The sequence below is a fragment of the Dromiciops gliroides genome, chromosome 4, assembly GCF_019393635.1.
Source record: "Dromiciops gliroides isolate mDroGli1 chromosome 4, mDroGli1.pri, whole genome shotgun sequence".
Lineage (NCBI taxonomy): Eukaryota > Metazoa > Chordata > Mammalia > Microbiotheria > Microbiotheriidae > Dromiciops > Dromiciops gliroides.
Genome location: NC_057864.1, coordinates 461,836,689 through 461,859,339, shown reverse-complemented (window position 1 = coordinate 461,859,339; position 22,651 = coordinate 461,836,689). Strand labels below are relative to the sequence as shown.

Below are 22,651 nucleotides of genomic sequence, written 5' to 3'. Positions count from 1 at the left end.
CTGTGGGAGTTTAGAGAGCCTAGAACTAACTCTCAGATGCAAACACATGCTCACAAGAATCCTACTCCGAAGAGACCCTTAGCAGTTCAAGAAGGGACTGTGGTGCTGAATGAAGAGACCTAGTGTGAAACCTCTGAGGACTTGGTTTAGGGGTTCAAATCCAGCTGCAATACTTACTGGTTACATATACTGATGGGCAAGTCACTTGAGTGTTTGCTCATTTAGAAAATGGATCACAACTTGTGTAGCAATATGGGGTCAATAAATACCACTGGTTTATGTCATACTAGAATGGAAAAAAGAATTCTTCATTAGACTAGCAAAGACTTCATTTCTTACCAGCTCCAAGTGATTGCTTCCCCCGATTCTCTTGGCTTCTTTCTCTAACCTGCAGGCTTTAATTGAAACAGTGATAAGGGACCAAAATCCCAAGTAAGATAATAAGCATGTTGGTTCAAGCAAGATTATGTCATGACACTGTCTTAACTTGGAGTCAGTGAGGATGAGTTTTAGGTCCCAAGTATCACATGCATTTTTCACAAATACTTCTTTTAAACTTCTAGATGAAACTAACTGCCAAAGCCTTTTTATGTGGTGGCAGCTCACAGTGACAAAGCTGCATTGTGTACAAAGGAGGGAGGTGTCTGACAAGTGTGGCCTGAGGGAAGTATTAGGGGTCATCTTTCTCTCTTATCTAAATCCAGAAGAAAAGAGGATGATTTTCCCTGACTGCCAATCTCAGTCTGGTATAAAGGGAAGAAGAGCACTGGGCTGGGGAGGACACCTGAGCTCCAGTCTGGGGGATGCCACTGTGCCCCTACCGAGCTATAGGACTCCCAGCAAGTCAGCTTATCTCAGTTTCCTCATCTGGAAAAGGAACGGATTAGACAAAGTGAGATGATGACCTTTGGGCTCAACACGGTGTAAGTCAGTAAGTCACGTACTTTCTAGTTAGCTTTACATGAAAAAGTTGTGTTATCCAAGAAAGAACGTCTCAAAATGCTTTTCAGTTAGACTGTAACCCTGACTGGAAGGGAAGGGAAGTAAATCAAACTGGGCCCCTGCTTTTTCACACGTCACATTTAATGTTTTCACCACCGTACTTCAAGTCTACATTGTACAAAGTGACCAGCAAGTGTGCCACATTAACTGACCGACCTCTGAGATTATACCTCTCAGACCAGTGTCTTCTTGGGCTCTTTTGATAACTAAGTACGTTCAGTTGGGTGGATTCTCAGGAGCCTCATAAAAAACAAAGATATCGCACCATCTCTGTTTAGTAGCTCAGTGTTTGTCTCTTTCACAGCAATTAATTACTTCATTGAAGTTAAAACTTCCAAACATAACTTACTAAGAGTTTCCAGATTCAGCTCAGATCACTCAGGATGAAAATACTCTGCTAAATACAGATAACTTACAATAACTTTAACAGTTAATTGTCCATAACACACACCAAGGTTTTTTTCTTTCCCCAGACCAATTTTAAGACGATCCATGAGTATTTCTTGTACAGGTGAAAAACAGTCTTCAACGTTCTTGTCTTGTTTTATTTTTTTTTTAAATATAAAAGTTGGGAGGGACATTCAAGTTTCAAGTCTCCACACTGAACTTAAAAAAAATAATCATCATCATCATGTGGAGGTAAACAAGCCAAGCTGTCCAGCTCCAGGAGGTAGAGGCCTTCAGTTGTGTTCATATATACATATGCACAGGAGAATTCAGTGTTCCAACAGAAAAGGAGTAGCCCCAAAGCCATAAGTTATTTACTACGGTGACATTTCAAGACTCCCACAGCTCTGCCTAAGGACACAAACACAATGAACATAATTCCCTAGGGGCCGTTGTGGGTTTTTTGGTGGCATTTAAAAAAAATTTTTAATGTTTTTGTCTTTTTAGGGTTTTTTTTTTTTAAACTGTCCAGTGCAGGAAAAGTCTCACAAAATTTCACAGACCTAAAATGTGCAAGCTAGTTTATCGCTATACAGCAATATTGGGGGGTACTTTTGAAATTAACCCAGAAATGGAATTATTTACATACATGAAAGATGCATGCTTGGGGGGTCTTTTATGTAAGAAAGAGCAGAAAAACTTCTAATAAAAATAGATTAAATATATATATATTTATATTATATATATATATATTTATATATATATATACTGGGTAAGGAAAACAGAAGTTTAGTCTTGCCTAGTCACAAACTCATTCTTCTCTACCCACAACATTTGATTTGAGAACAGCACACGTCACCATCACGGCTCTAAGGAGAAGCTATTTATAGGATTTTGATCATCAGGTGGCATGCCCCTCCCCCTCCCTAACCCTCCCTTCCCAAACTGGTGTGGCCACAGTCAGGTGCCAGTTGATGTGGCTTCATGATTGGTCGCAGTCAAGTTCACTGTATTTCTTACATTTTAGAAAACCCCAAATCTTCAGGAATGGCTCAAATAGAAAAATGTACGACTGTCCTTTTTGTGTGTACAATCTCACTTCAATTAGAAAAATAAAAATAAAAACAAAACCCAAAACAACACGGAACCAAAACAACTGTCCCAAATTTGGTTCGATTCTTGATTTGTTCTGAGGTGAGCCATCACAGCTGCACTAGAATTCATAAAACATGTGCAACTCTGGGTGAAAGATTTTTCTTCTAAAAGCACAACCACTTTACAAGATTAAAAGTCTAGTAACATTTCTAAATATTATTCATATCATACAAGTAGTGGTTGTTAATTTAAAACTTCATTAGTAAAATTACAGTACAAGCATGATTAACCTCCAGAATTGCAAAGCCCAGGCTCCAGTGGAAAGCGACATCTTCAGTAGTACAGTACGTCTCCTCCTCGGTCACTCCCAGACCAGAGGAGATGGCGGCATCTCCGATGGCTGGGCAACAGTGGAACTGAAGCAAAACAAAGTCAATGCGATTAGCCCTGCACATCTGGAAAGATTTCCTTCTACCCTCCCTCCCTCCTGATTCCCCCTTAAAAAAGACACAAAGCTTCACACACATTTCTGGTTTTCAATTTCTTTGTTTGTTCTTTTGATTAACCTTCAAGTTACACTGACCCCAAATATGCATTTCAAGAATCAGACTCATTGGAGGAAGAAGGGGGTGGGGTATCCTGATAAGGTTCAGAAAAGATCTTTTTAAAATCTGACCTTTGCAATTCACATCTCAGGCCTGGCAAAGTTCCCTGCTTTAAATGGTCTAACCAAAGGTTTAAGTGTGGGGAAGGTTTTTCCTTCCAAGGGCCAGATAAACAATAGAGACAATTTTATGTGTAACTTATGCGTTACTTGTTTCCTGCTTTGTAATGATATTTTATGTGTGTATTCAGACACAGAGCTCCTTAGAACCAGGGATGGATTCTCAGATTGTTTCTCTCATAATACCTCGTTCAAGTACCTGTAAGTAAAAATAACTTCGTTTTGGATTTTTTTTTTTTTTTGGTCCAAGAAGACAGACACAAAAAGATCAACTCTTCTATTTAAAAATGATGGACGGGGTGGCTAGGTGGCTCAGTGGATAAAGCACCAGCCCTGGATTCAGGAGTTCCTGAGTTCAAATCCGGCCTCAGACACTTGACACTTACTGGCTGTGTGACCCTGGGAAAGTCACTTAACCCCTATTGCCCCACCAAAAAAAATAAAATAAAATAAAAATGATGGACATGAAAATAAAAACTTACTCAATAAGAACAACAGATATATTTTGGGTCCAGTTAAAAGGACTGTGGGAAGACACAGGTTGGGGAGTAAAGTAAAAAGAAAGACAAGCAGAGAGAATGAAGAGAAGCAAATTTATCAAAGACCCCAAAACAGGAAGAGGAGACATAGAGAGCTTTTTAGAGGTAACCTTGGGCTTTGCACTTCAAAATATTATTTGAATGGGACAGCTATTTTAGCAGCCCGGTGGGAGGGAAAGTGTACTTTGAGCTACAGTTACTGAAGAGAAGTGTGGAGACACTGTGTGTCCCAAGTTGTAAAACTACAGTAAGACTTCTGGGACATTCGGTACGGAGCTGAGCAACATCCAGTTGAAGGTAATATCTGACCCATAGGCAAAAGGTCCCTTTGCAGCATTGAGCTTCCTAATTTTAGAGAACCAAACAGTGCAGTAATCTAAGAACCCATGCCAAACTGAAGTCATGCTTCAAAGTGGAAGTGAGAATTAAAACCTGAATTCTTTCCATAATTTGGTTTAAATGCAAAGGATCTTGACAGAAACTCTTTGGTTACTCATTCAACAAAAAATACAGCTCTAGCCATTTACTCAAATTAAATGAGAGAAGTATGCTCAAATAATTCTGCATCACAGAAGTATCTTTTATGCCAACTAAACACCTAGCTATCACTAGGAAAAAAGAAATGCGGCCCACATACCTAATGAAGCTCTTAAAAGCAGCAGACTGAGGGTTGATGCAGAGAGGCACTCGATTTCCTTTCTGCTGTTCCAAAATGAACTGATGAATAATTTCTGTGGAGCAAACAAACATCACATAATCTTTGCCAGTTCATAGAAGCTTGGGATTCCTGGCTGTAGCCAAGCCAGCCCCAAAAGGATGCTTCCTATAGCGTCCGTGAGAACATCTGCCAATCATCTAAGAGGGAACTGCCTCCCTGGGACCCATCTGATAGCAGCACAGTGACCGGAAACACCAGCACCGAGTGAGACCAGCTGTCTCTTAACTAGGGAGGAAACTGCAAGGAGATGCCTTGCAGCTTGACTCTTCTTCTGGCCCAGCGGGCACAGGGCTACAGGCCAAGGCTGCATTCCCTTCCAGATTTTGCCATCTCTGGCTGGATACCCAACTGTTCAAAGTATAACTTCACATTTTTCAATCCACGTGGTTTGGAAGGCAGTTAGATTGAGGGCTGCCCCTTTTAGCAAAAGTGAGGTCAAAATTCTGGTGGTTGAGTCCCCCTCCTCCCTCAAAAATTAGGGCATTTATGTGGAGGATTTATATTATAAACTTATACTCTCTTCATCTTGCCCCCACCATGCCATTAATCATTTTTATTGTCTGTGCTTTTCATACAGTAAGTTGTGTAGCTCAAGTGCTCAATAAGATTCATTCACTCAGTTCAATTGAACAGGCCGAGATTTTACTATGACCCTACCACAGGAAGTCATCCTTGAAAATGAGTGCCTGAACCTGGCTAATGTGGAGATGTTTTGCATGACTAGTCATGTATAACTTATATTGCTTGAGTTCTTGGCAGGGTGGGAGGAAGAGAAGTCGGACCACAAAGTTTAAAAAAATTTGTCAAAATTTGTTTTAACATGTAATTTGGAAAATAAAACTCTAAATATAAAAAATAAAATAAAATGAGCCAGAGAAGGAAATAAAAAAAGGAAATGAGTGCCTGCCTTAAGCATTTTTAGTCAATATGCCTCACCTTGGAGGTTCCGTTAATCCTTATATCTTTCATGTCAAAGATCACTTTGCTTGGGCAAGTGGCCTAAAACACTGTTACAGAACAGCATACTCAACTCACTCCTCTAATCTGAATCTGAGGTGTCAGGGACACTCACCTTTTACCTGTCGAACAGAACTGAGATTCTTCTCAAAAGTATCATCAAATTTGGGATTGGTGACTGGTTCAAAGTCACTGGTATAAACTCTTCCAGTGGAGGTGGAGAAACAACATTTACACATACAGGTGTGGTATCGCAGCCGCCCTTCATCCAGGTAGGGGTGGGCTAAGGCGTCCTTAGCAGATATTCTTTTGGACTGAAATCAAATTGGGAGAGGACTCATTGATAGGACATTTTTGCTATGCAGATAAATTAATCCCGCTTATCTTTTAATCATCTATCCCTGTGTAAAAACTAAAACCTGAAATGGACAAGTAGAGAGTGTGCCACTAGAGGGAGCCTCTGGCTTGGAATTCCTACAGGGTCAGCCCTCTACTACACTGAACTCAGTCTCAGGATGTGAAAAATCCCATCTCTCACCCATATAGATGCCAAAAAATTGTGATCTTTTTGACTGTTTAAAGCTGAATCTTCAAGGTATGAGATTTTTCACTGAAAATAACTATTCCCCAACCATACCAGAGTGGGGGTGGGGTGGGGGGACTTTTTGAGGACCCAGAGTTGGAGGGCTTTTAGTTAGGGGTGCAAAGACCTTTCTTGGCCATTTCATTAGATCCATCGCAATGGAGGCATTTTGTAGAAGCTGAAAAATTGACATCTCTGGCTTTATCCCATCTTGAGATTGGGAAAGCCAGAACTCTAGTTTCAAATGTGTATAAACCACTCCATAATATTAAATCTAACAACAATTCACGAAGGGAGGAGATGTATCTATTTTGTATAGTCCAGTGGACACAACGGGGGAGAGGTGCCTCATAGACAGTTTTTGAGTGTTTAAGGACCCAATTGGTATGGTATAGACCCAGTAAAAGACAAACTAGAATATTTAAAATAAAAGATGAATCTAGAAATGGCACTTAGGAAGCCAGTTTCCTACATCAAACAGCGATTTTATGCAACAGGATAGACAGATCTTTTCAAATTAGCTTTCTTAATTCTACTCCTAATTAAACTTTAGCTGTCAGACATCCTGTTACGCTTACTGAGAGGGACAAGAGAGGTAATATGGTACCTCATCTTTTTACCTTCAGTTCTTAGAACTGAACCTTTAAAAGCACCATTGTTAAAAATCAAATGTTTGTATGGTCAGAGGGAAAAATGCCCAATGGTTTGGAAACCAGATGCTTAAAAAAAGATAATCCACATTGCCATCTCTCCATCTTTTAAAAGATAATTTAAAAAATGTGAAAACCAAAACAAAACACCACCACTTACTGGATCAAAGACCAACATCCTGCAAAGGAGATGAACAGCTTCATGTGTTGCTTGGCTAGACAGTGTATATAGTACAGGAAGAGATGGCTGAGAAAGAGAAAAATGTCAAGTATGTAAGCAGGTCATTGTTTAAATATCTACTGAGTAAAATCAATTTCTGACAGGATAAACACCTAGTTCAAAAGACATTGAGTCTGAACTTGAAAAGGAACTGGCCTTTTCCCATTAAGTAAGATTTCAAAGCCAAACAATTGTTACTCACTTCAGAGAATGGATTTTAAATTTCAGTGATTACTCAGGGTGGGCCAGAACACAAAAGCCACCCCAAACCCAGGAGCAATGAAAACCAATTCTGTAAATGTTGCTCACAGTTCTATGCTCTTTTAAAAGCTGGTGCAAAGAAAACTAAGCATGCCTAGGGAAGGGAAAGAACTTTTAAAAATTAGACAATATATACAAAGTGAACATTTGAACAACATATTATGATATGATCCCAGAGTTTCTCAAAATGCTACCTAAAATCCCCCACACCTGTAGAACAAATTCCTGAGAGTTTATTCTTATCTTATTGGCTCTAAATTCCCTCACCTCTTTCCTGGATCATCTAGTCTTACAACTTCATCCACTCCAACCCTTCTGTGACATCTGACAAGTGTTCAAGGTATCTGGTTTCTGCTTAAATACTTCTTGTGATGAGGAGCTCACTCTACCCCACAAGGCAGCCCCACTACTGGAGAGCCCTGTTAGACTACCCTTCTTTTGAACAGAAAGCTACTTCCTGATGACTTCTACCAACTCCTCTGAGTTCTGCTTTCCTGAGACTAAGTCTATTCTGTCTTCTACCTGACAACCTTCCATATATCAGAAGGTCTTCTCTTCTTGGGGCTAAACACTCCTTGTTTCTTCATTTTTAAAATCACATTGTTTGGAGTTCTCTCATCATCCTGCCTTCCCGAACTGGGCATGCTCCACTTTGTCAATGTACCTACAGAAGAGAGGCCAGTGCTCAGCACCGAATGTAATCCTCCAGATGTGATGCGAAGATGGCAGAGACAAGTGGCCTGTCACACTCAATTCTGTTCATCTGGTCTAAGAGTGGATCATCTTTTTGGGCCGTTATAGCCCACAGTGAGGTTCCAGTGAAGTAAAACGCCTAAATCCTTTTCACAGCAATGTCAATCTTCCTGTGCAATTATCTTAGGCATCTCAGGGCAGAGGTTTTACTTTCTCCCTCCACAGATGACCTTCACCCCACAGTCCGGCCTGAGGCTAAACAAACCTGCACTTGGCAGCTCCTCTGCATCAGGCACCAGCCATTGTGGTCTCTGTAAGACCACAAAACCCATTCCTTCCAGCCTGTTTAGCATCATGCTCTGAGGATCAGCATTGTGGTTCCTTTGACCCAAGCCTTACCTTACTAATTCACTTTCATTGGCAGGGAGCGGGAGGGAGAGGACAGAGAGGGAAAGATAAAATTCTTTTGGCATCTTTTCTCCTAATGGCCTAGTAAAAAAGCATAACCTTGCAGTGGTAGTCTCCCCCTTCCCTTCAAGCCAGATAAGTTCTAAATTTTCTGCCAAATGTGATCTCACTTGATTTATGTGCTATTTAAAAAAAACAGAATAAGCCCCTCAGCTGTTTCTATTGGCTTTCAAAATTGGCTCTGGCCCACAGACGATTCAGACAAGTCCTGTGGACAAAGTGACAATTCAAAGGACAATGCAGTCAAAGCCCGTACTTAAAGAGAAACTAATGTTCAGATGAGTGACTCCTCTCGTCTTCTGGAAACTGAAAGCTGACTATGGCCCCTAGACCCCATCCTTCATAACCTGATCCTTTTCTACAGCCGTGAATACTCAACACCCACTATTCCTTCAGGGACTCCCCTTATAAACCTTTATAACTTTAAACATCACCTCATTTTATATTGCCATGGATGGTCCTAGTCTGTGAGATGCTCTGGGCCTGAGTGTCCAAGAGAGCAGAGAGCCACATGACTTAAAAGGGGGATAGGGAAAAAGTGAGCTCCATTACCCCTGTCCAACATTACCAGTGCCCCAAGGACTTCCCCATTAGCCTAATTCAAATAATCACAGACTCCAACCAAGAAGACATTTTGGGCTCAAGAGTAATGTTTGGGGAAAAAAAAAAGGGCAGCTTTACTTTAACAGTATATGAAGGGGCAGCTAGGTGGCGCAGTGGATAGAGCACTGGCCCTGGAGTCAGGAGTACCTGAGTTCAGATCCAACCTCAGACCCTTAACACTTACTAGCTGTGTGACCCTGGGCAAGTCACTTAACCCTAATTTCCTCACTAAAAACAAACAAAAAAAACAGTATATGAAGCCTGGTAATTTCAAGCATCCTTTTTTTTCCCCCCTTTAAAGGTCGGTATTATCATGCTGTTGGTCCTAAAGGATGCTGCGGTAGTCCTACTATAAAACTGATATTTATGAAACTTTTGTATTTCCCGGGCTGTGAGTTTGTGGATGAAAAAGCTATCTCGGGAATGATCTCTTTGTCCATTTCAGTGATGAGCTAGAAGGGCCATAAGGGCCCAAGATGTCATCAGTAGGGACACGCTTTTCACTGATGTAGACTCCAGACCTTCTATAACTTAGTGAACAGTCTTGGAGAGTTGCTGGTTCTAAAAAAAGAACCAAAACCCAGTGGCCAACCAATGACCACACTGGTGTCAGTCTTGGTTGTACTGGTGTGACTGCAGGGTGGGCCATACAGTCAGCTGCTGGGCCATACTCAAAGCTGCATCAATTCTGTGGGACCCGCCTGAGATCATGCTCCATTGGCATCACTGTCAGAAGCCCATGGCACACCTCAGTAAGACGTCAGAGTCAGATCTTCATGGAGGAAAAGGGGGCAACAAAAATGTCAAAACCCAAGTTTCACATTTTTCCAATTCATAAACCGGAGTCTTGACAAGAGACCTGTGATCATAATGGATTTCCAAGGTCAGTCTCACCGTGAAGGCTGCCTAACCTTGTGGCTTGGGATCTTGGCATGACACAAATATACCCAGTTTTAAAGAAAAGTCACATGTTACAGTTCTTGTCCAAGCCTTTAAAAGTTTTCACAAGCCCAGAAGTCTGGAGGTATGATTCTATTGTGGCCACAACCTTCTGTGATCACCACCATGTCACTGGCCTTTCTCTCCTTCACTGATCTTCAAAGGGGCTGGACAGTGAGTCGAGGGTCAGAAGGCCTTTAGCCTTCAGTGACTCCCTTGATATATTTGTTTATAAAAGTAGAGAAATGAAGTGAAAGAGCTACGAGCCTCTCTGAAATTATCAATGTGAGAAATGGATTTGCTTTTCAGTGAAATTTGTAAAAAAAAAAAAAATGTCTAATATTTCCCCCTCAATCACATGTAAAAACTGGAGTGAAATTCTGAGGTTTTGGTTTTGATGTAAGGAACAACTTTCCAAGTATTAGAGCAAAACAATAAAGTTATGGTGTGTCTTACACAGTCATGAGTTTCCTGTCATTGGAAGTGGGTTCAAGCTGAGCCCGCACCCCTGCCTTCAACAAGCTCATTTACTATAGCGAGGGCACAAGATACCAAGGTGCTTCATGTGCTACCTGGGGCCTATAGAGGTAGCAGCTTTGGCATTTGCTAGTTTTAATTTCCAGCAAACTAGCTGGTCTGAGCTTCACCTTAAGAATATTTGTGCTCCTTCTCTTAGGGCTGCTGTTAGGAAATGTTTCGGTAACTCTAGTGGCCCCAGAGATGAACTTATTTTTTCTTATTCATTCTGTTCTGATTTGTTGTAAGCTCCATCCTGGGGTTTTTCCTGAGCACACAAAAAGGTGTCTCTGATAAATGCACTCGAAATGAAGGGGGCTGGGTGGTCCTGATTTCTGAGAAGAGCTTATTGAGCTCTGCCCGGGTCAGACACATTTGGATCATTTCTCCTTTCCTGCTTCTAAATGTCGATTAAAAGAGACTTGCAGAAAAGAGGAGTGGATTCATTGATGCCATTTCCTCCTCAGAAAGACAGAGGTGAATAATTTAGTTCCTCGCTAGTTCCAGAGGAGGGGAGCTGCTCTGGAGTGTGTAACATTTCAAATTCCATCTTCTTCCTCTCTCTTCCACTTGCTGTTAGCCCTGAAATTAATCTGGACAATGTGCAGGGCAAAAGACGAAGGAAAGGACAATGGTGATTCTCACAGGATATGCCAGCATCAATCTCATTAAGAAAATCTAAAATCTGTGCGACCCTCAAATCTCCAGGTCGAAGACAAGTGTCTGACAATCCCACCCCCCCAACATCCACATGCCATTACTTTTACTCTCTTTAAAGGACTACCAGCCCATCTGTTTGATTCCCATGCAGATCTATAAGCTAGTCAGGAATGCAGGAGTGTGTGCAGGTGCTGAGATGAGTCACAAGGACAGGATGTTTCATTAGTGATTGTGATGAACTGTTAGTGAAATGTGAGAGGAATACACGAACGGCTCCAAAATGCTTGCTTCCGTCACCATAAGCCAACTCCAAGGTCCTGGCTGTCACATCAGAGCTGGCAAGAGGCTCATGGGCAGATATGATAAAGATCTCTCATCCAAAGTTCTCGAGCCTCACCCTCCTGGACCTCTCTGCAGCTGTGACCCTGCTAATGCCCTCTCCCTCCAATGCGCTCTCTCTTCCCCAGGTTTTCTTGATATTCTCTCTCAATATTTACTCTTCCTTGGTGAGTTCATTCTTTTTAAGCCTTTCAATGATTGCTTCTATGGACAACGACATAGGTAGCTATGTCTATACAGATATAGATGTATATGGAACAGCTACGTGGCACAGTGGGTAGAATGCTGGGCCTGGAGTCAGGAAGACCCGAGTTCAAATGTGACCTCAGATTCTTACTAGCTGTGTGATCCTGGGCAAGTCACTTAACCCTGTTTGCCTCACTTTCCTCATCTTTAAAAGTGAGCTGGAGAAGGAAATAGCAAACCACTCTAGTATCTTTGCCAAGAAAACTCCAGATAGGGTCATGGAGAGTCAGAGGCAGGAGGACCATGCTAAAGGCCCGTGGGGGTAGCACAGCAGTGGAGATGAGGAGAGAGAGAGAGAGTGAGCTGTAAGAGAGGCCACAGAGGGAGAACTGACAAGATGTTAAACTGACCTAGATGACCGGGGCAATGGCCCTCACCCACAAAGAGGGAAGCTGGGCAGAGGAGCAGGCTTTAGGGGAAGTAAGGGCATGGTGAACATGAATGGCGATGTCCAACATGCTAACTGTGGGACTAGAGAGCTTGGGGGAGAGACCTCGGCCAAGCACTCACTGGAATCATGGGAAAGGACAACATTGCCCAAGAGTATCTATTGAGAGAAGTTCAAAGACAAAGGCTAGGGACACAGTGACCCTCACAGAGAGCGGCAGAGAAGGAAACAGAAGGTGGTGGGTGACCCAGGCTGGCAAACGGGCCAGATACTACAGAGAGGTCTGAGGAAATGGTCATTGGAATCGGTGATTGAGCAATGGGGACCCTTCAGGCCCTCGTGACCGAAAGAACACTTTTATGTGGAGGGCTGAAACCTCAGTGCTCAGCTGAGGAGTCGACTGGGTTTTAGGACAGGGGAGCAGACTAATCTTTTTCTAAGTTTGAAAGTGAAGGGAAAGAAGAAATGTCGGCTAATTGCTCGAGAGAAGGGCAGGTCTGGGGGAAAGGTTTGTTTTGTTTCAGGATGGAAGAAGCCTGTGTCCATCACAGGGTGGAAAAGAGAGATTAGGTCAATGCTTCATCTGGAGGCTGGATGTCAGGGGCATTCAAACTCAGGACGGGATGGTGAGGAGAATTACTCAAACTAAATGGGTGGAAAACAAAATTTGTGGGTGGGAGCTGATGCTTGAAGCATGGGCATGAGATGGATCAAAACAGAATAAGCTGGGGCAGCTAGGTGGCACAGTGGATAAAGCACTGGCCCTGGATTCAGAAGGACCTGAGTTCAGATCCAGCCTTGAACACTTGACACTAGCTGTGTGACCCTGGGCAAGTCACTTAACTCTCATTGCCCCACCAAAAAAAAAAAAAAAAGAATAAGCTAATGGAAGCAACAGGTAGATTCTTTTACCCATGGAATTCTAAGCCGGAGGGCAGAAAAGAAACCCTGTTGGAAGGGAAGGGAAAGAGAACTAGGGGCATACCCTCTTAAGGTCTTTGTCAGGGTTGTGGCATAGAGGACTGGTCATGGAGCAGTCTCCTCTTCTGGCGGATGGGAACTAGAGGTGCTGGGGATGGCTAGTTCTTAAGTCTAGTTTTCTAGTGTACAATTCCTTTGGCCAACGAAGTACTCACATTTCTTTTGCTAGAGTATAGAGCTCAGGATGGATGGAGTTTCACATTCATCCATACACAAGTATATGGTAAGAACACAAAGGTAGTGGGTGAAAGGCCACACCATCAAACTAGATGAAGTAGAGCAAAGACTGAGGAAATATAGGGGGGAATCTCAAGGCTAGAGAATTCAAGCTGTACGTTGTAACTGACTAGTCTGATGAACTTGGGGATAGAGTAGGGTCTATTTTGGGGAGACTATTAGGTGGACTAGTGGTATGGGATTAACAGTTGTACTTAATCTCTCAACTTCAGGGATGCTCCTGGAGAACAGGGTTTTATCCATTTGGGCGTTCTAGGTTTTCTTGAGGGATGCCTATAGGTTGGCTTGGGCTACTTGGAGAATGAAGCTGTCTATGGACCACAGGCTTGTCTACAAGATGTACACTGCTGGAGAATACCTGGATGGAAACTACTGTTTGCAGTGGAGATGGGGGGGTGTTCTCAGTGGAGTACCAAGAGATGTTGCTGGACAAAGCTTGGCGGTGGGGAGGAGTGAAGGGCACTGATATGGGTGATGAGGAGAGGTATAATACTGGGGATTCTGTTCAAGAGCATGTTGTTGTTTTCCTTCTGACATGTCACAAAGATGAGTTTTGCCATGCTGCACACAGAGTCCAGCAGGGCCATCTATGGTGATCACAGCCCAGGGGAGTTAACAGGGACTATAAGAGGCCTTCTGGCTTCCTGGCTTGGTGCTCACCTTAGGCACACAGTTTATTGTATGTCTTAATGTACATACATCTGCTAAGTAGAAATACTTGGTCATCATGGGTAGGACCTTGGATGGGCCAGATTGGTCAAAGGGTGGCTTATCACTGCACAAACCCAGGACCTGGGTGGAAGTGGGTACTGTTGTCCCCAATGCACTTCCAACATGAGGAACTTGGCCCAGCAGGCCCACAGGAGGCTAATCAAGAGGCCTGCCTTCATTCAGAGGACCTGGATTTACGGCTAAAGGGGACCACGGAGATGATCTAGACTGTCTGGGCCCATGGAGAAGACTCTTGGTCAGTTTCACTGGGCCACAGTTAGAGAATCTGTCACCTTTGAAATCCCATCTTTATTTGGGGAAATGACCCCTACTCAAGAGGACAGAAAGGTACCCTGACGTGATGCTCTTCTCAGGCAAAGACACCAGGGCTAGAGTCACATCCTCTTCCGGCAGTGCCTGAAAGGTAGTCAAGGGGGCACATCCTGTATAGTGGGTTACCCTGGGACTTGTCTGATGAAGGAGGGAGAAAGCATCAGGGTCAGAGCAAGGGGTTCTGCTTAATGAGTCAGTACCAGCCGTGGTGAGGTAGGGTGGAGGGTGGTGACAACAAGGGCATCTGTGTGGAGGGCAAGGGCCGGGACAACACAAAGGTTGAAGAGATTTTTTTAATAAAGCAGGGAGAGGAGAGCTGATAGGAACCAAAGGAGCAAAAGGAGGTACACCCAGTGGGAAAGGCTGGGATCAGAAACAACAGCCAAGATTTCTCCAAATGAATTTGGTTATTATTTTATTAAGTTCTATAAAGTATTCCCTTGGGAATTTGAAAAGGGCAAATTAACTCTGGTTGTATTGTCATTTTTATTATATTGGCACAACCTAGCCATGGACACTGAATATTCTTCCAGCTATTTAAGTTGTTCTTTCTTTAAGAAGCACTTTGCGACTGGATCTACACAAGTCTTGTGTGTTCTGGTAGGCTGATACCTTAATATTTTATGCAGCCCAAATTTCTCAATAGCTGGAAGGAGAAGTGTCAAGAGAGGCTCTCAGTGAAGGAGGCTCAGAGTTTTCAGAGCAACCTTGCCTCAGGAGAAAATTAGTCATGGGCAGGAGAGGGGTCACCTGCCCTGACCTTAACGGGTCTCAGCTATCTGAGGTGGGGCCAGGCTTCTCTGAAGCATCATCTTTATCTACCTTGTCCTAGGAATCTTCTGAGAGTTGCATGAGGAGCTCTACCAGGGACCTCTCCTGAGTCCTTGTAGCCTTCATCACCAGTCTCAGGGTATTGGCCTCAGGGTCCTGACAGGGTCATACTCCAAGGAAGCCTGGGATTCAAAGGAGTAATTGGAGCAGTCAAGGCTGGGGGGAGGGGATGTAGTCAGCCCTAGAAGAAACTGGGCTTTCCCGATGACTTTGCTGCTGGCTGTAGAGTTCAACACAGCTTCTGGGAGGTTGGCAGACTGCTGACTGCGAATGCAAGTGAAGTAGGGAAGGTCTTAGAGTCCACACCAAGGTTACTGCGGTCCTGGTCAGACAGCAAGAGCAGGCTGACAGATGGATCAAGGCGGCTCAAGTAATGAGTGGGCAGCGGCAAGGGCCACTGAGAGGATTGTTTTGAAGGTGCCAGCAATGACCCAACCCCCTCCTCCTCCGCCTCAGAGGAACACAGCAGAGCATTAGTGATACATGGCTATACTGGACGTCACGGTGTGGTAAGCCATGGGAAAGGTCTGAAAGGATGTCTTTACAGAAAATGGGATTGACAAGCAGACCACGTATGTGTGCACAGGCGCACGCAGGTGCACGCGTGTACACACACGTGCGCACGTGTGTGCACGCACACACACACACACACATATACACACAGAGCTTTTGGTGTAAATAGAGCACCCCCAGCCAGATGCTCAAGCAGCTACTAATAAGCTGGATGGGGTGGCATGGTCTGACGGTGGGCTGTCACTCCTGCAAGCTTTGCTGTCATGGCTTTAGGAGTGAAGAGTGACTTTATATAATCAAGAGCTGAATGTTTTTACAGAAAAATTTGGGTCAATTTATACTCCATGTAAATGTAGCTGCAAATCCTCCCCAACTGGGTCTACCAAGATCCCAGGTACAGTGGCCTTCAGATAAGAGCCCATGGGCCATGCTGGGAGTGCAGAGTCCAAAGTCTAGGCCATGTGAGGCAGGGGTTTGAAGGCAGTGACCCTCCCTACTGCCCTAGCTCCAGTCAGTGAGGGGCTCACACAAGGGCACCTTCTCCTAACACGTTTCCCTTGATGCCCTCAGGTCACACGTCAGAGTCATTCTATCATCAGCTGGAAGGTAGCTTCTCAGAAAGAAGCCTGCCCATGCTACCTTTCTGCGGGGCAGGATTTAATGGCCAGACAATCTTGTGAGGGAGAAGCGATTTCCCTTCTGAGAACATCCCTGCCACGAGTGCTTGCTAAGTGAGCTCTGTCCGTTCACTAAACGGAATGCTTCTCAATCACTTCTCCCCGCATGCAGAACTCTTTCCTGGATTTGCCACCACATTCTACAAAGGTGAAGTTCTCAAACAGTTTTAATGGTTCTGAAGTAAACAAATAGCAAAGACAGGTGCAGCACAGATTATAACACAAAAGGCTAAACCTGTCTGGATGGGCTCTCGCAGGTTTTAAAGGATAACACAACTTTATTACCCTTCACCCTCTTAGGAATGAAAAGGTGTGAACTGTGAAATCCAGGGCTCTTAACAAAGCCACAGACAGTGACTATCATGTTGCCTTCTTGGGAAAAAATGGTAAAATGCAATCCAGATGCCATTTTCCATATATAGTTAAGCAGCTTTATGGGCACCAGAATCCACTGGCGTTTTACACAAGGTGCTGCTGAAGCAACCATTTAGAGTGTACCCTCATGGCTTGGTTACATATTCAAAGTTAAACCTTTCGATCTGTTACCAGCTTTGGTGTGATACGCTCATTTCTACAAAGATCAAACATAGGATATAGTTGCTGATCAGGGTTTTTACCAAGGATATTGAATGGTTTCCTATTTTCCCTAATCTAAGTAAAAACTATGTCTTGGAGAGTGAACACTGGGTCCACGTCTATATGAGGGAACAGCCTGGCAAAGAAAACATTTTGTCTATGTACTTAAATCTCATTGAAGGGGGAGACCTCAGCCTTTTGGCTTCGGTCATTCACAAGGAGCCACAGGGTGGTTGATGTGAATGCTCATCTACTCTAAGACCAACAACACAGAGAAGAATCAGCAGCCTGGGCATCCTTGCCTAATCCTCAGTCTCTGTCCAGCCCAATTTGGGGTTTCACAAGGGTTAGGCCTCAAGCTTCTGAAGTTTTGAAAAATTCTCTGGTATGTTGGTCCACAGATGAACTTGTGGAAGTGCTGATACATTAATAGGATGGAGAAAAAGACCCAGTTTGTGCCCCTCTGTAGGGGATTGGTTGGCAGCAAATTCCAAGGGCCTGTCTGGATTAATGCTGCTGTTGATGCCCACACTGGGTTGTTGTTCATCCTCTGTTTTTGTCTCTCTCTTTTTGTTTTTTTTTGGCGGGGTAATGAGGGTTAAGTGACTTGCCCAAGGTGTCAAACGTCTGAAGTTGGATTTGAACTCAGTTTGTCCTCCTGAATCCAGGGCCAGTGCTTTATCCACTTTGCCACCTAGCTGCCCTCATCACGGGTGATGTCTTGACTTGTGCCTGAATTGGAAAGGGCAAAACTGAAAAAAAAAGGGTCTGGAATTCTAGTTCTTTGTACTTGGACATACTTTTGCTTTCTACACTTGTGGCTCATCTTAGCTATCCTTTGCTGGCAACGCTAATAAAATGGGAGAAAACTTTATTACAAAGATAAATCATAGGATATCAGAGTTTAAGGGGACCTTAGGTGTTATTTAAAGTAAAAAAAAAACAAAAAAGATGTAAATGGAGGTTCAGCGAGGGGGAGTACTTTACCTGTAGTCACACAGCAAAGGAGTGATAAAATGACCCTGGACATTTGAGAGATATTTAAAAGACTAAGAGCTATAAGTGAAAAGGTTGGAAGAGTGTATCTTTAGAAATGAGTATAGAATGAAGAGACTTTTGTTTGAAGAGAGAGTTTCAACATAAAACAAAACCTAAAGTTATCAGGTAGCAATAGGTGGTCGAGGTCAGCCCAGGACAATATGAAGTTTTGTTGTGGCATGCACTGGGAGTTGATACTGTTGTGTTTGGCCAGACAAGAGTGAGAGGATGCTGTGGCTCTGCACCCACTTATGAATCCTGGTCCTGACGCTCCTGCTGCTGCCTTGGCAGGTAGTGTCCAGAGCAGCTGTTCTCCCCCTTGGCCCTTACCTGTTTATGAGGACCCCTGAGGATGTGTGCCTTGGCACCTTCGCAAGCTGTCCTCATTGCTTCCAGTGACGGTGTGCCCAGTAAGTCGGTGATCAAATCCAACTGTAGGCAGGCATGGAAAAGAGACAACAGTCATTATGTCAGGGAGACGGCCCGTGGTTCTTCAAGTCCCATAATAAATTCTGGGATCAGGGCTTCACACACAGCTTAGAGGACAGCTTTCAAATTCATGTTCCAAGTAAATGGAGACTAGACTATACTCTCCCTTTCTAGCAAAGGGCAGACAGCTCCACCTGTGGATACTCTCCCCACCTGTCTGTATGGCATTAATGCTGGGAGGTAAATAGATTTGCTAAAGAGACCTGACTTGGCCTCCCCTGTGCTGGACATAATAGCAGCTAGGATGTGGCTGGGCATGAGTGATACCAGTTTCAAATGCACCTAAAAATTGTCTTCTGCAACAAAGGGGAAGAGGGCTGGATCTGGAGGTGTGGAGCAGGCTTGGACTGGCCAGGTAAGGTACCCTTTATATTTGAGGTCAGAGTGGGACTCTCCATGTTTGGCTCAAGATAGATTTGTTTACATTCTAGTCAGGAGAACCCTCTCCCATGCTGGCAAAGAACTATACCCATCCTGGGGGATAGTATATATTTGGCCAACAGTTCAGATGGCCTGTCCCTGTACACAGCCATCTCTTTTCACATCTGTTTTGAACACTCCAGATGTCCTATGATAAACTAATTAGCCTGAAATCACCAACAGAAGCACAAGTTTGGGGTCCGCCTAGAGCCCAGGACAGAGCTGCTGCCCTTCACTTTGGGATTGTGGAGACACATTATAGAAATACTCTTTTCCAGGAACAAAGATGCTCACAAAGGGTTATTTTGTTTTGTTCCGTTTTTTGAAGAGGACTAGATGGCACTTTTAATCTGTAACAATCATCAAGCTACCATTGATCAGAAATAGCAGGCTCATAAGACAAATAATGAAATATTTAGAAAAGTCTGCCCCAAATGAGTTCGATCTGTGGATAAGAAAGTTCTTATATGAAGGTTTGCCGCATCTATTTCAACCTATTTTTTTGTTTTTGTTTTTGTTTTGTTTTGTTTTGGCAGGGTAAAGAGGGTTAGGTGACTTGCCCAGGGTCACACAGCTAGTAAGTGTCAAGTGTCTGAGGCCAGATTTGAACTCAGGTCCTCCTAAATCCAGGGCCAGTGCTTTATCCACTGTGCCACCTAGCTGCCCCTTGTTTTTTTGTTTTTGTTTTGTTTTGTTTTTTGGCAAGTCAATCTATTTTTTTTTTTTTAAGGATTAGGAAATGTTACAGGAAATCCCTGGCTTCTCTTCACCAGTTTATAAACCCCTTTCCTGGTAACACATATGGGGATTCCCCAAGTGGTCCTTCCAGAGCAGGAAAAACAAGAATCCTCTTCCTCTAGAAAATTAAGCTTTCAATACCAACACAAGTTGTGCTCTCCTTATTTTTAGTGGTAGCCCGAGGTCCTTGTTCGCTGAACATTTTAAGTGACTTCACCCCCTTTTTTCACTTAAAGGATTCCTACATTTAAGAGACCAATATTAGTTTCATAATGTAAGCTCCTTGTGTGCAAATATGAAGAGCACACGTATTAAAAAAAACCAACCCTGTTAAATTCTATTTTCTAAATTTGGACCATAAGGGACTTTATTAAAGCCATATGTATGTACAGACTATCTCAAAACTGGCTTCAATTACACGGCCATGTCACTAATTGGTGCAGCACAACAGCCTTCCTGTGGAACGAAGAGCTCTGCACACACATGGCAGAGCTCATACTTGGTATAACCCAGCTGAAGCTGAATGTGAATGGAGCAGTAGAAGAGTCACTTTCAGGACAGAAGCACCCAGCTGTGGACAACTTCCAGAGAACATTCCAATGGCGCCTGAATTTTACACTGTCTGTATCTCTATCTATGGAGAGAGAGACACACACTATTCATTGAGACAATGAATATATAGTTGAGAAAGATGTTAACCGCTGACCAGGACAAATACATTTGCTAACACGGTGACTATTCAAACCGTTCTGGACACAGTGGAGATGCTTCTGTTAAGTAAATGAGAACATGCATTGTTTGTAGAGATGCGTGCCTGTTTCAGAATCAGAGATTTGGAAATACTACCGAGGAACATCCTAGTTCAGTTAGCTATACTCACAAAGCTTTAATCAGAATGTTCTAAATGCTTCCTTGAATCTGCATTTTAATGAGTTTGGCTGTACTATGGAGCTCAAAGTGTTTAAATATCTTCTCTCACCAGCTAAATGTTATCAGCTTTTTCCAAATGCTCAAAATGCATCAACATTGAAGCTCATAGAAAAACTGAATTTTTGTAACTTTATGGAATACATTTTAAATGGATCAGCGGCACCACCAACCCCACAAGAACACACTATGCGGGGAAGATGTACTTATTTCTTGTCACTTTGAACAAATGTTACAGCAGAACATAATATGCACAATACAGCCAAAGACCTGACCCTAAAAGCAGTTAGAGCCCCTCTGATTTGTGGGTGACAGAATCCTCTCTCTCTCAATGATATCTGAAATTCAATTTGCCTAAAATCAATTACATGACATGGCATCAAAGGTCTAGGGTATAATTATACCTGTTGAATGGGACTCTGTGCCTGAAACAATATTCTTCTTCCCAGTAGTTCTGCAAAGATGCAGCCCACAGACCAGATGTCGATAGCATTGCTGTAATGACGGCTGCCCATCAGGATCTCGGGGGCCCGATAATACTGAGTGACAACTTCCTGAGTCATGTGACGGGATTCGTCCAATTCTTCCACTCTGGCCAATCCAAAGTCACAAATCTAAATAGAAAAGCGGTCTGTTTTTCAAATGTGATTTGGAAATGACCCGAGCTTTTAAATACAATGCTCGAAATAAACTGTTGGCACATATTATTTACATGTGTAAGGGGTTAAGATGAGAGCTTAATACTATAAGCACGTGATCATTACTGCACAAATAGATCTTATCTGGAGGAAGAACAACTTGTTTAGTTGTCTATGTTTCCTTCCCTTCCACTTAAAATGCTGTGTCCACAAGTTCTTTGGCTCTTTTACACTTTTCTTGATTGACAACTGAAGCAAAAGAACAACAAAGTAAGACCAGGGGCTCTCTCCACACCTTGCTCAGGCCTAGTGCAGGGTGGGTGTTTAATAAATATTTGTTGAATGAAGAAATGGTTGATTTTTCAATCTGCTCTGGATGTGGCACAAGGCATCTCCATTGAAAGGTTTTTAGAGTTTTTATAGATAAGACACAATAAGGAAAAAATGGTGATCATCTTGTAGAAGCTGTAGCTTCAGAGAGCTTGGTCCCAATTTTCAATGAACAATTCTCAGGCTCCTTTTAAAGTCATCTTAATATGAACAGGCAGTTTTCAGATGAAAAAATCAAAGCTATCTATGAAAAATGCTCTAAATCACTACTGATTAGAGAAACACAATTAAACAACTCTGAGGTACCACCTCACACATATCAGATTGGCTAATATGACAAAAAAGGAAAACAATAAATGTTGGAGAAGCGGCAACACTAATGCATTGTTGGTGGAGCTGTGAACTGATCCAATCATTCTGGAGAACAATTTGGAACTATGCCCAAAGGGCTATAAAACTGTGCATACCCTTTGACCCAGCAATACTACTATTAGGTCTTTATCCCAAAAAGATCATAAAAAAAGGAAAAGGACCCACATGTACAAAAATATTTATAGCTGCTCTTTTTGTGGTGGCAAAGAATTGGAAATTGAGGGGATGCCCATTAACTGGGGAATGGCCGAACAAGGTTTGGTATATGAATGTAATGGAACACTATTGTGCTGTAAGAAACAATGAGCAGGTGGATTTCAGAAAAACCTGGAAAGACTTAGCTGAATTGATGCTGAGTGAAATGAGCAGAACCAGAACATTGTACACACTATCAACGACATGATGTGATGATCAACTGTGACAGACTCTTAAGTCTTCTCAGCAATACAATGATCCAAGATAATTCCAAAGGACTCATGATGGAAAATGCTCTCCACATCCAGAAAAAAGAATGATGGAATCTGGATGCAGATTGAACCATACTGTTTCTACTTTTGTTTTTGAGGTTTTCCCCTTTTGTTCTGATTCTTCTTTCACAACATGACTAATGCAGAAATATGTTTAATGTGATTGTACATATATAACCTATATCTGATTGCTTGCTGTCTTGGGGAGGGAGGGTGAAAAATTTGGAACTAGAAATCTTATAAAAACAAATGTTGAAAACTATCTCTACATGTAACTAGAAAATAATAAAACACTTTTATGATAAAAAATTAGTCATCTTAAACATTCTTATTACTAATTTCTGTCCAGTCTTCTAGCTGAATTAATTCATCATTCCCAGTCACA

At 42.8% G+C, this 22,651-nt stretch overlaps 1 protein-coding gene across 1 annotated transcript in view; it reads right to left on the bottom strand.

Moving 5' to 3' along the window:
- Positions 1-1,071: 1,071 nt before the first annotated feature.
- NLK (nemo like kinase) overlaps positions 1,072-22,651 on the bottom strand; it is a 132,545-nt gene continuing 110,965 nt past the window's right edge. Inside the window, exons 6-11 of the mRNA XM_044004975.1 lie at positions 20,864-21,073; positions 18,216-18,317; positions 6,816-6,902; positions 5,538-5,736; positions 4,385-4,478; positions 1,072-2,900 (exon numbers count right to left, since the gene is read on the bottom strand). Coding sequence (XP_043860910.1) covers positions 2,846-2,900; positions 4,385-4,478; positions 5,538-5,736; positions 6,816-6,902; positions 18,216-18,317; positions 20,864-21,073 — 747 coding nt within the window. The 3' untranslated portion in view covers positions 1,072-2,845. The remainder of the gene's footprint in view (positions 2,901-4,384; positions 4,479-5,537; positions 5,737-6,815; positions 6,903-18,215; positions 18,318-20,863; positions 21,074-22,651) is intronic.